The following is a 12,868-nucleotide window of genomic DNA, read 5'->3' on the forward strand; positions in this document are numbered from 1 at the left end:
TAATATGTTACGCCTTTTTTTAAAGCATGTAATTAATTAGGATTTTTTCTCTTTTATTTTAGAGACGAATTTAATAGAAATGTAGTCACTTTAGGATATCCTTAAAATAAATGAGGCGTGCTTCACCAAAATAAATCACAAGCTGCGGGGCCCTCTATACGTGTTTGTAAAGTTACTTAGACTTCGGGACAAGCCGTTTAGCAAAATTTCACGGCCTTACCCAAAACAATGATACGCTAGTCGCTTAGGGCGCGCATTTAATAAATTACTTCCTTAAAAATGGGTGTGCATTTATGTAACCCAAATCCAAATCTCAACGGAGTCGAAATGTGTCGACGACCACGGGTACATTGATTGTGACGTGGTTCGAGATACATTTTCACAACGTTGCAATTCTCTGTAAAATAATAATAATAATAATAATAATAATAATAATAAAAGCGGTAAAGAGTTAGAATTTGCACATAAGTTCGTATTTGTATAAAATCAGATAATTAAGCCGAATATAACAGTTGAACGACTGTGCTAGAACCACAGAACTGGGGAATGCCTAACACCTTCTCCCGGGTTAACAGAATTCCTTATCCGGATTTCTGGTTCGCAGACTGTTAAACAGAGTCATTCTTTTCCTCGATTCGGGATTAAACCGGTGACTTGGGACACTACAAATCTCCTAAGTGGCGACTCTGAAATAAATAAACAAATCCCATTTTGATTGTCCTTTAATTGGAAAAACTCCTCTATGCCCCTACGGGCGCGGGTGAAAAAGGAGGTGTGACAATTTCAACACAAAAGCTTAATGATTTTAAATGTTTCATGTCCTTTGACGGCTTAAATTTAGTATTTTTAATATTCTTTCTCCATACTTCTTGTTGTTGCTTCATAAATTAAAATTTCACCCCATATATAAATTAGTCTACCTAAATAGTTAATTTTTTTTTAAACTTATAGAATTACAAGAAAATGAGCTAGCAATTCAAATTTATTCGAGAGAGAGGCCATTTTATAGGAATTAGTAGGATTTAGGGTTTCTTTTCTTCAAACAATTTCTTCCCCAAATTAGTAGGTAAAACTAAATATTTTGGACTAAATGTATTAATAAGAACCCTAAAAATTATAAATAATATATAACTTTGAACCCTAACATGGAGAAATTAACTTTAAACCTTAACATGGTTGAATAAATGATATATAACTTTGAACTCTAACATGAAGAAATTAAACAAAATCAGTGTATTTCGAAAAAAATAAAGAAAGGAGAGAGTAACGTACCTTGGGAATGGAGGTCGCCGGCGGTGGAGCTACTGCCGTCGGTGGTCGTCGATGGCGTGGGTGGCGCCGCTGCTGCTGGGAGTCGGAGGGGGGGGGGGGGTTGAGTGTGAGAGAGAAAAGAGAGATTTTGGGGAATTTTTTTGAAAGAATGGGAGGGAAAACCCGGTTTTGACACTGGAATTAAAAATAGCGACCAACTTTGGTCGCTATTTTGGTAGCAAAATAAGTTTTGATTTTTTGACCAAAATAGCGACCAAAATTGATCGCTATTTCTAAAAAAATTACTTTTAATTCAATTTAAAATTATGTACATATGTAGCATAAATTTAGGATTTTAATTCAATTTAAGCTATATATATATATATATAATTTATTTATATATCTACATATATATACATATATATACACATATATATAAATATATATACATATATAATACTATTATATATACTAAGTGTATTATATATACTAATTAAGTGTATAGTATAGTCTATTATATATACTAAGTGCATAGTATAGTGTGTGTATATATATATATATATATATATATATATATATAAATATAAAAGCTAATGCACTAATATACTATATACTATATTATACTATATATATATCGAATATAGCTTTTATATATATATATATATATACTTACACTATAACGACCTATAATGTGACACTAGTGTAACAAATCATTGTGGTTCGGCCCTTCCCCAGACCCCGCGCATAGCGGGCGCTTAGTGCACCGGGCTACCTTTTTATTGTAACAAATCATTGACAAATTAATATATATATAAGCTATATTCGATATAATATTAGCTAATGCACTAATGGTTATAAGTCGATGAATCAATTTACAAGTGTATCAATACCTAAAAGAACCCGTCCCTGTGTTCCGAGCGCTTCATATATATATATATAGATACACACGCACGCTTCATAGTACTACTTAACTGCATATATAACATGTTAGAGTATATTTTAGTCTATTCATCCCTTGTATTACAAAAGTGTTAACGACTTACATTTATATTATTTAGATAATAAATACAAAAAGTGATTTTTAATTTTGACCAATGTTGACCTGAAAAGTGACCAACTTTGGTCGCTAATTATATATAATTTTAAATTAGCGACCAACGTTGGTCGCTAAATTTAAATCAGATTTATTTATATTTCATATAATATTTAAAATATTAATATTATTGTTAAACGTTAGAACTGGATCCCAGATTAGCGACCAAAGTTGATCTCTACTCTTTATTTAGCGACCAACTTTGGTCATTAATTTTAAATTTTATTTATTTATATTTTATAATTTTTTTAAATAATATTATAATTATTAAAATTTTATAATTGGGTCCCAAATTAGCGACCAAAGTTGGTCTCTATCTGTTTACTCTTTATTTAGCGACCAACTTTGGTCATTAATTTTAAATTTTATTTATTTATATTTTATAATTTTTTTAAATAATATTATAATTATTAAAATTTTATAAGTGGGTTCCCTTTAGCGACCAACGTTGGTCGCTAATCTGAGTATTTCTTTGACCAAGCAAGTCTGACCAGTCCGATCAATAGTTTGACGAAATTTTCGACCAAGTAGCGACCAATCTTGGTCGCTAATGTATTTAAAATTATTATTTTATTGTTTTCACAAGTTTAGCGATCACCTTTGATCGCTTTTCTTGGCTAATCAACTTTGGTCGCTTTTTACCGAAATTCTAGTAGTGATTGTCTTTTCCTTAAAATTATTCCTTTCCCTTTCCTAAGCAACCTAAACAATTGGAAGAAAAAAATGTTGAGATTTCGTCTCGTCCCCTCTAGTTTACGTAATTCGCACTTTTCCTACCGCTTTTCATCTCATTTTTTTTATGTTTTTCTTTCACTAATTAAAAGTAAGCTATTTGAATTAAACCAATAGATGCAATGTTTTTTCCTATCAAATTAGAACGATAATATTAATCAAAATTACCGTCCTTAAATAAGACCTTGTAGGAAAATTACTTTTACTTGAGAGATTCCAAGTAAAACATGTATATTTTCCCCTTTTGAGGGGTTCCCCATGCAGTAATCTTTACTTCACGGTTGTAGTCGTTAATTAACTAATATTATATTGTCTCTTGATACATTGTGACGTGTCAATAATCGACTGAGATCATGAAAAGAAAAGTTATAAAATAAAATATATAAACCTCATAATAACCTCTTCAAAATAAAATCTGGGAGTTTTTTTTATTTTTTTTGGTAGATTTTGAAAACAAAACTTTCAAATCTCAAAAACAGTTCTAGAGTAATTTATAAAAAATTTTACTCACAAAATTTTAATATTTTTTCAACTAAAAAATATGTTCAAACATAATTTCAAACTCTCAAACTTCCTAAACTCACCTTTTAAGTTTCAACCAATCAATTTCCTACTATTCATTATATCACCAAAGAATGTAATAGAAGTATGAAAAGAAGAAAGATTTGTTTAATGAGGCATATGGATAATTTAGGGGTAATTAAATCATGGATCCATTAATTATCCTATATCATAATCCAAATAAATATAAAGCCATGGCAATTCTTGGGATTCCATTTCAGTGGAGACAACTCATTTAACCATCACAACCGCAATAACACCTCTCCCCTTCCCTCCCGGCTCCTACACCTCTCCTCCCTCTTCACCATTATCACCAACCTGCAACAAAATCTGCAATCCCCATAAACCCAAAAAGAAAAAAACTCAAAAACCTATCACAAAACTTTCTTTTTTCCTCTTGATTTTGCATATTTATATACAAAAAAACACATAAAGTTTGTGACTTTACGGATAAAAATCACAACTTTATGGGTTATCTATCATGTAAAGCTGAATCTTCCATCTCAATTTCCAATTCTCAGAAAACCCATAATCAGGAAAAGGAGAAACCCATCAAAATTCAGGAGTTTAACTACAGGGATCTTGAAGCTGCCACTAATGGTTTCTCTGACCAAAAGCTTCTTGGTAGGGGCAGCCATGGACTTGTCTATAAAGGAATACTTCGAAATGGCCGTCTTGTAGCTGTCAAAAGGTCTTCTAGAGGTGCCCCAAGATTCAGCACAGATAATTGTAATGAGGTAGAGAATGAAATTGATATTCTTTCCAAATTGCAAAGTCCAAGATTGGTTAATCTTGTTGGTGTTAGTACTGATTCTCATGACAGGCTTTTGGTTGTTGAGTTTATGTCTAATGGTACACTTTATGATGTCCTTCACTCCAATTCTCGTTCAATTAGTTGGGGGAGGAGGATAAAGTTAGCTTTACAAACTGCTAAAGCTGTTGATATTCTCCATTCTTTGAGCCCTCCTGTAATTCATCGCGATATTAAGTCTGCTAATGTATTGATAGACAGGAATTTTAATGCACGTTTAGGTGATTTTGGGTTAGCGTTAAGGTGTCATCTTGATGATTTTAGGTTGAGGTCTACTCCTCCTGCAGGTACAATGGGTTATCTTGATCCATGTTATGTGACTCCTGATAATTTGAGCACCAAGACTGATGTTTTCAGTTTTGGGATTTTGTTGTTGGAGATTATTAGTGGGAGGAAGGCTATTGATGTAGTGTATTCGCCGCCTTCTATTGTGGATTGGGCCATTCCTTTGATTAAGAGAGGGAAGCTGTTGGCTGTGTACGATCCGAGGATTCCACCTCCCAAGGATCCTTTGGTGAGAAAGCAATTGGCAATTGTGGCTGCTAAATGTGTGAGGACTTGTAGGGAGAGGCGGCCAACAATGAAGGAGGTTGTTGAATGTTTGAGTGGGTTGAGTAAGTTGGTGCCCTTACATTCTTGGAATGGTTTTACCAATCCTTGTTTGATGGTTGAGACCGTGGGGCGACCTGTGGAGTCGAAAACAAGCCAGTTGAACTTGAGGAGAAAAGAAAGAGATTTGGATGGTGGAGATGCTAGACTTGCAACGCCACTCAGGAATTCCCAGAGGGTTTACTCTGACTTGGGGTTCCGCAGCAATTTGATGGACTTAATGTCTGGAAATGATGGGCAGTCTGAATTTCGGGGAGATGGTGATGGGGTTGAACCTAAGGCGAACTCTATCAGTAGAGCTTTGAGCTGCAGATATGTAAGCGGCTCAGTTGTTGGTAGAAGAAACAATGAGTCTTTAGTTCACAGCAATGGTAGAGGAGGTACATCACGTTTGAGAAGAAACAATTCAGTTGGTGAGCATTCAGATAGGGATTAAGGAGCTGATATGATTGTTAGTGCAATTGTTTCAGCTCTGGATGCAAACCTTTGTAGAGCATTGTTGTAATATTTAGAAAGTCATTTGGAATCTTTTCTGATTTGATGAGCAAGCTTATTCCTGTAAGTTTCTCTTGCTTTCAAATCACATGGAAGTAAAATATTTTAGGGTTATCGAATTCTTTAGGCTCTTATTCTAGAGCATTAGTAAATTCGGCTTGATTAGTCATGTTTGTTGCTCAAAAGCACATTGAGTGTACTTTTAATGAATTGTTCATCCTTGCTTGTGTATTTCAACTGTTGAAAGTATATGAATGGTGACAAATGATTAGCTTCCATATGTTTCTTGCTTATTTCAAAAGCTCATTGATGGAAATGCTTATCTTTACTTGTCCACATAAAAAACATATGGATCGCAAATCCTCGTTGGAACTTCATCAGAGTGAAGATGAATCTATAAAGCTGTTACAATAACCATATAACTCCTAAACTGCAGGTGGAATGAACCAGTTTTCTGGAAGTGGTCGCTAGCTTTTGCAAGGTACATTAATAAGTTTCCTTGTGTTCATCAGACTTGCATTGATATTGAGCTCTTATATTGATATTTAGCTCCTAAACTGCAGTGGAAAGTGGTTCTAACTGTTCTTTTTGTGAAAATTTTGGACACCTCAACGCGGAAATTTCCGTGTTCATGAAATAGAAATACTCCTGATTGGCATACTTCCTGTAACTGACTTATGTGGACAGGGAGCTGGATGCAGTAGTATCTTGAAATTGTTGATGCAGGTATCAAATGTAGCAATATGCTCAAATCAGTAGGACAAAGATGCAGTATAAAAGATTTTAAGCATGGTATTATCCACCTTTTCCTTGTTGATATTCATTCAAATATTAATTTGAATTAACTAGTTTTTGTACATGAGCAGACACTCTTATGTTGTATATTTTTGCATTGCATCTTTTTGATGCCTAGTAATGAAATATTCTTACTTCATCAAAAAAAAAAAAAGAATCTGTAGTGGAAAACTAACTAATTCGGAATGCTCAGTAATTTCTGTCCTCAAAATTGCACTTTTATCTTATTGATTATATAAACGAATACGATGCTCATTCACCAACCACGAAGATGCAGACATCTGTTACAAGATCACACAAATGTGCATTTTAAACAAACAATTAAACATTTCCTAGAGGATTTTGTCCTTGACTGTATTTATGCTTTGCAACATTTCTGGCTACATTTTTAAGCAAAAGTTGGGTGTAGTGTCTCTCGGCTACCAGCATTTCCTCTTCTACTTTTGTTGTTGGGGGATTGGCCAAGTGTTAGTTCACTTCTTGCTAGTTTAAGTTATTCCTTGGCGATTGGGTAAGCAGTCTAGGATTCTCACTCTTACTTGATTGAGACCGAGAGTCAGGGCATTAGAGGGAGAGTGTAGGGTCTTGCAGGACGTTAGGCACATGTCCGATCCATCTTCTAATTTCGAATATCAGTTGTTACGTACGTCTGTTCTAACAGATGGTACTTATTTTGGAATGTGTCTTATTTCTTGAACAGAACTGTATAAACTCTTTTTTTCTAATGAAAAGCCTGCATCTCCTAGTGTATTTGTTACATATCTTGCAGAAAAGTAGATTGTATTTGTTACATGCTAGATTTACATATTGTGTAGAAAAGTAGCTGAACAAGATTGTGATGTTGGTCAAGAGAAAATATGAGATTTACATATTGTAAAAAGTAGCTGAACTAGATCTTGTATTGTGATGTTGATCAAGAGAAGACATGCTTATTTTATTGTGAAGAACATAGACATATATGTTTTACTTCGAGCTAGTACACCGTGGAGTTAGTCGAAATTGGCTCGGACACCGTAGTTATTAAAATGATGTTTTTCTTGTGAAATGGATTGTCATTTTTTGTTATCTTAATGGTCAAGTAAATATACTAATTTTCAAAGTCAAGTTGTTTATTGAGATTTGGCCATGTTTTGAGCTTAATATGGCTGGTTTTTAAACAAAAGCTTGATTAATCAGGTACATTCAAGAGACTTATTGGTGTTGATTGTTTGGCAAATGGCATGTTCTAATCCCAAGTGATGCATTATATTCTCACCAAACTTATTGGTGTATTAAATATTATATCCATGTGTAATTTTCGTAACCAGTATTACTTGTCATACTCATCTTCTCTGGACTTTCCATATTTAGCCATGATATGATATATATTTTGTAAAATTATACGTCCTAATCAACTTAGATTCTGCATTTGGTAATTGATACATTTCCTTGCTGGTACGTCTAACAGTAAAAATGCTTCCTTGCCATCTTTTTGTTACTCATCATATGCTATCACCTGGGGCTGGGATTTTAAATTTTACGCCCGTTCACGCCATGTAAGATTATCATGTTAGTACGTATGTCTTTTAACAATCTTTTACTACCACAAAAGATTTCTGAGTTGGTGTGAAAATATAGAGAACTTCATTATTTTTATTATTATAGTATTATAATAAATTTTGGTGAGTTTAAATAGAGGGACATATGCCGTGAAAATTGCTACTAGGGTCAGGGTCGGCTCTAACCTTATATCTAATAAGGCTTGTGCCTTAGGCCCCCCCAGCTAAGAAAATTGTATTTAAGATGAATATAGAACCTGAGTTTCCTAATAAACGTGTAATTTATAGAAAGAAATAATTTGATGAGAATGTTGATAATGATATCACAAAGTCTCTTGAAGAATTTTTTAGAGTTGATTACTTTTTATATATAGTAGATTAAAGTAATTTTTTCACTTCAAAATAGATTTGAACAATTTGAAGTATATGAAAATATTTTTAGTTTCCTATTTAGTGTTAAAACAGTGAGACCATTAGACGACGTGAATTTTAAAAAATATTGCCTTAACCTTGAATGTTCCTTAAAACATAATAGTCTATTTCGTATTGATGGCTTACACTTTTTTCTTAAATTATAAGTATTAGCTGAAATAGTACAAGTAGAAGATAATACTCTAATCGATTATAAGAAGACTTGATTCCTTTTTAAATGCTTATATTGCTTATAGAATAATGTTAACAGTTCCTATAACAGTTGCCTCAATGGAAAGAAGTTTTTCAAAACTAAAAGTGATATATCTTGCCCAAGATCAATAATATCTCAAGAAAGATGAAATGGCTTGGCCATATTATCAATTGAAAAGGAATTATTAGAATAAATCGATTATAAAAAAAATATTAACAATTTTGCATCTCAAAAAACGAGAAGAATAGACTTCAAATAAAATATATATTATAACTTTTTTTTTTTAAAAAAAATTAGGCCTCACATTAAACTTAGCCACACATGTGCTGAGCCGCCTCTGAGTAGGGTCGACCAGTGGCGGACGCACGTGATGGCAAGCGGGTTCAACTGAACCCGCTTCATCAAAAAATAATACTGTGTATATGTATAAATTATGATTAAAGCTGCGTAAATTTTGTATATATATGTTATTTGAACTCACTTGACAACTACTATTTTACAACTTAAGTTATGTATTTCTAAGATTGAATCCGCTTGCACAAATTCCTGGGTCCGCCACTGGGGTCGACCATGAATAGTGAGGACAGGGAAGATAGAAGAGGAAAATGAATTTGATGAAATTCAAATCTTACAACTAAATAATGCAAGCATTGTATGTATATTCTGATGTGCAGAATGTCACTTGTCTTAATGGGTACAAACAGATGAATCTAAAGAGTGTACTATTTTGCTGAACTCGAAAACTGCCTTTTGTTCTGAATGGAAAAAAATACTACCAATAATTTCAAAAATGGAATTTTAGTATGCTTTACTCCGTTGAAAGGAACTGTAGGAGCATGACTAGTGTAAGCACGTGATTTTTGACCCTCCCCGAGAATTTTCATATTTTTAGTGTGAATATGTGAAATTGGGTCTAGTATAGCTATTTTAACTATTTTTACTTTATTTCGTTGCAAAAAGAAAAATTACAAAAAAAGTATATATATAAATTTTAGTTTATGTATCCCTCATAAACTTGAAAAAAAATCAAAAATTGCACTTTATTTTGGTACTTTATATAAATTCGAAAATTAACAAAAAATATATATATAATTCTATTAATGTTTTGAAGTCATTTTAATACAAAAAATATTGTTTCATATTTTTGTCTTTATTAAAAAAAAACGAAAATTACAAAAAAAATAGTTTTATTAATATTTTACAGTTATTTTAACTTTGAAAAATACAAAAAATATTACTTCATATTTTATCTTAATATTTACGAAAATTACAAAAAATAGTTTTATTAATATTTTTGTAGCTATTTAAAATCTTGAAAATATTTAAAAATATATAATTTTGTTTAAATACTAGTCTTATTTTTGGTAGTTATTTTACTTACATAGGACTAGTTAAGCAACGTGTTCCTATTTCTCGGGTCCGGGCAAAAGAATAATATTCGGGTTTAAACTACCCGGTTTTAGGTCTAATTTTTGGACCTAACCCATAATAAACAGTGTCCAGGACACATGGGGAACCCCACCACGCGTGGGGGACATATGCCTCGAACCCCACCACGCGTGGGGCTCATTTTCATGGGCATTGTGTTACAAAACACGGGAAAGCCAACGAACGAAGGGGGATTTTTTTTTGGGAATTTTTTTTTTTGAAATATTACTGTTCTTCTTCCTTCTTAAAAGCAAGAAGAAGCAGAAACCTGGGGTTTTTTCGACTACTGTTCATCGTCTTCTTCTTCAACAACAAGAAGAAGAAGCCCTAGCGTCAAAACCCTACTGTCACCTTCCTCCTCCTTGGAACGAGACCTAACCAAGCTCACGCACCATCCCCGTCTCGACCAACTCCTCGTCACCTTCCCCGAGCTCCCCCATCACCGTCGACCGAACACCATCAACGACCACTGTTCCTGGGTCTTCTTTAAAAAACCAAAAAAACCTACTGGAAAAACCCACCTCCTTCAACGACAACAACCCATCCATCAAACCACCCCGAGCACCGGACCAACACCCCCACGCTCGAACACCCCCTCGTCACCACTGTTCGCCACCTTCTTCCTCATCGTTACGACCACCCGTCCAAAACCAACAACCCGTCAGCCACCTTCCTCGTCGGAACTCCATCGTCGACCCCGTCCAAACACCCAGCTCCCCCGACGCCATAATGTGAAACCTCTACTGCCTCACGTCAAAAACCAGCTCAACACCACTCCTCCGCCCAGCTGCTCCAAACAGGCCCGTCAACCACTGCCCGCAACCCCACCGTCCAAACGCGACCACCACTGTTTCAGCTCATGTTATCGTGGTTCTTTCACTGTTGTCGTGCAGTCCGTTGAGGTCGTCTTTGTTCGTCGAGGTCCGGCGCGTCGAGTTTGTTCGTTGAAGTCGATGTTGAGGTTCGGTCCATGGCTCTATGCGTTTCTGTTTATTCAGGTTAGTAGGCCTCGATGTATTGGATTAAAGAAATTTTACGTTCAATGTTTGAAGTTGCAATATATCAAATTGATATGATAATTTTCTGCTTGTGTTTCACCGTATGCATTTTAGTTCATTTTTGTGTTATGTTATTATTGATTACTTGATGTCATTTGATTTAGTTGAATTAGTAGTCCCAAGATTAGTATTGTTATTATTTACGTTCAATGTGTTATGTTATTATTGTCTTAGTTTATTTGGACAAAATTAGTATTAGTACCTGTTGTTGCTACGCCCGAAACACTCATTCGCTTAACTCCTTTTATCAAATCTTGACAAGTTATGAGATTATAGTTGTAAAGAAGCCGTAAGATTTAGCATTGTTAAAGGCGTAAAAATGGCACCCTTTTAAAATATAAAAAAATAAATAATAATAATAAAAAAAATATAAATGATAATAAAAAAAAAAAATAATAAGTAAAATGAGACGAGCCTCGCCAAATAAAAGGAACAAATTGCGGGGCCCTCTAAGTGTATATATTAAATACTTAGATTCCGGGACGGGTCGTTTAGCAAATTTCACGGCCCTCCCCAAAAATAATAATGCGCTAGTTGCTTTAGGCGCGCTTTTAATAACGTTATCTCCCTAAACTCGGGTGCACATTTATGTGACCCAAATCCAAATCTCAACGAAATCGAAATATGTCTCTAATCACGGGTGCATTGATTGTGACGTGGTTTGAGATGCTTTTCAATGACGTTGCAAATTCCTTCTAAAAAATAAGAATGAGATGAGCCTCGCCGAATAAAAATGCAAATTGCGGGGCCCTCAGTAAATACTTGTTTAAAATTACTTAGAATTCAGGAGGGTCGTTTAGCGAATTTCACGGCCTCCGCAAAATAATAATGCGCTAGTTGCTTTAGGCGCGTCTTTAATAATTTAATTTTCTTAAACTCGGGTGTGCATTTCATGCGACCCAAATCCAAATCCTAAAACATCAAATAAAATATGTTTCGGATTGTGGGTGCATTTCATGTGACACAGTCCAAAGATATATTTTAAGCGATGTTCACACTCTTGTAAAAACAATAATAATAAAGCGGTTAAAAGTTAGAATTTGCATATAAGGTCATACTTGTATAAAAACAGATAATCAAGCCGAATATAACAGTTGAGCGACCGTGCTAGAACCACGGAACTCAGGAATGCCTAACACCTTCTCCCGGGTTAACAGAATTCCTTATCCGGATTTCTGTACGCAGACCATAATATAGAGTCATTATTTTCCTCGATTCGGGATTAAAATTGGTGACTTGGGACACCCTAAATCTCCCAAGTGGCGACTCTGAAATAATTAAACCAATCCCGTTTCGATTGTCCTTTAATTGGAAAAACCCCCTGCGCCCCCCCGGGCGCGTAAAAAGGAGGTGTGACAACTAGTACTGCTCATTCTGATATACTGTGTAATACTATCAAACAAGTGGGTACCGCGAGAAATGCAACTGTAATTTTAGCTGTATAAAATTACAAGAGCCAAATTCCCTTTACAGTAGGAGACAAATTGGAGGTTCAGTTTTCTAGATTCAAATACGAAGTTGAACTTGAAACTCCAAAATAATTGGGCTTTTAGCTTCTGTCTCCTTGCAAGAAAATTACATTCCTTTGCCTACTTTCATATGGTTTTACACTTGGCACGTGCTTCTCTATTTTGAAATGATAATTTGTTGTTCTATATAGTACATTGTGAGCAGATATGAATGTGTCAGAAATTCTTCTTGTTCAACTTTATGTGAAGTGAAAATGACAATGGTCTTTTTTGATTTTTTTTGTGGGGTCCATAATATTTTATTTTTTCAAATATCAAGAAGGAATAACTTCTTCTATCCAAAGTTGCCTTTGTTGAGAGAAGTGGAGTTAGTAAACTATGGTTAGCTAGCTGTAGTTAGTTA

The 12,868-nt window shown here is 34.3% G+C and overlaps 1 protein-coding gene across 4 annotated transcripts; it reads left to right on the forward strand.

Annotated features, from left to right (window-relative positions):
- Positions 1-3,831: 3,831 nt before the first annotated feature.
- LOC107800026 (serine/threonine-protein kinase-like protein At3g51990) lies at positions 3,832-7,759 on the forward strand. Of its 4 annotated transcripts, XM_075243968.1 has the most exons (4): positions 3,832-5,615; positions 5,989-6,033; positions 6,240-6,344; positions 7,524-7,759. In XM_075243968.1, the coding sequence occupies exon 1, from the start codon at positions 4,105-4,107 to the stop codon at positions 5,491-5,493; it is 1,389 nt and encodes a 462-aa protein (XP_075100069.1). In that variant the 5' UTR covers positions 3,832-4,104; the 3' UTR covers positions 5,494-5,615; positions 5,989-6,033; positions 6,240-6,344; positions 7,524-7,759. The 4 variants fall into 4 exon arrangements, with proteins under 4 accessions (XP_075100069.1, XP_075100068.1, XP_016478656.1 ...); XM_075243967.1 differs by lacking the exon at positions 7,524-7,759 and having other exon boundaries at positions 6,116-6,409; XM_016623170.2 differs by lacking the exon at positions 7,524-7,759 and having other exon boundaries at positions 6,240-6,409.
- Positions 7,760-12,868: the final 5,109 nt, after the last annotated feature.

The sequence above is a fragment of the Nicotiana tabacum genome, chromosome 22, assembly GCF_000715075.1.
Source record: "Nicotiana tabacum cultivar K326 chromosome 22, ASM71507v2, whole genome shotgun sequence".
Classification (NCBI taxonomy): Eukaryota; Viridiplantae; Streptophyta; class Magnoliopsida; order Solanales; family Solanaceae; genus Nicotiana; species Nicotiana tabacum.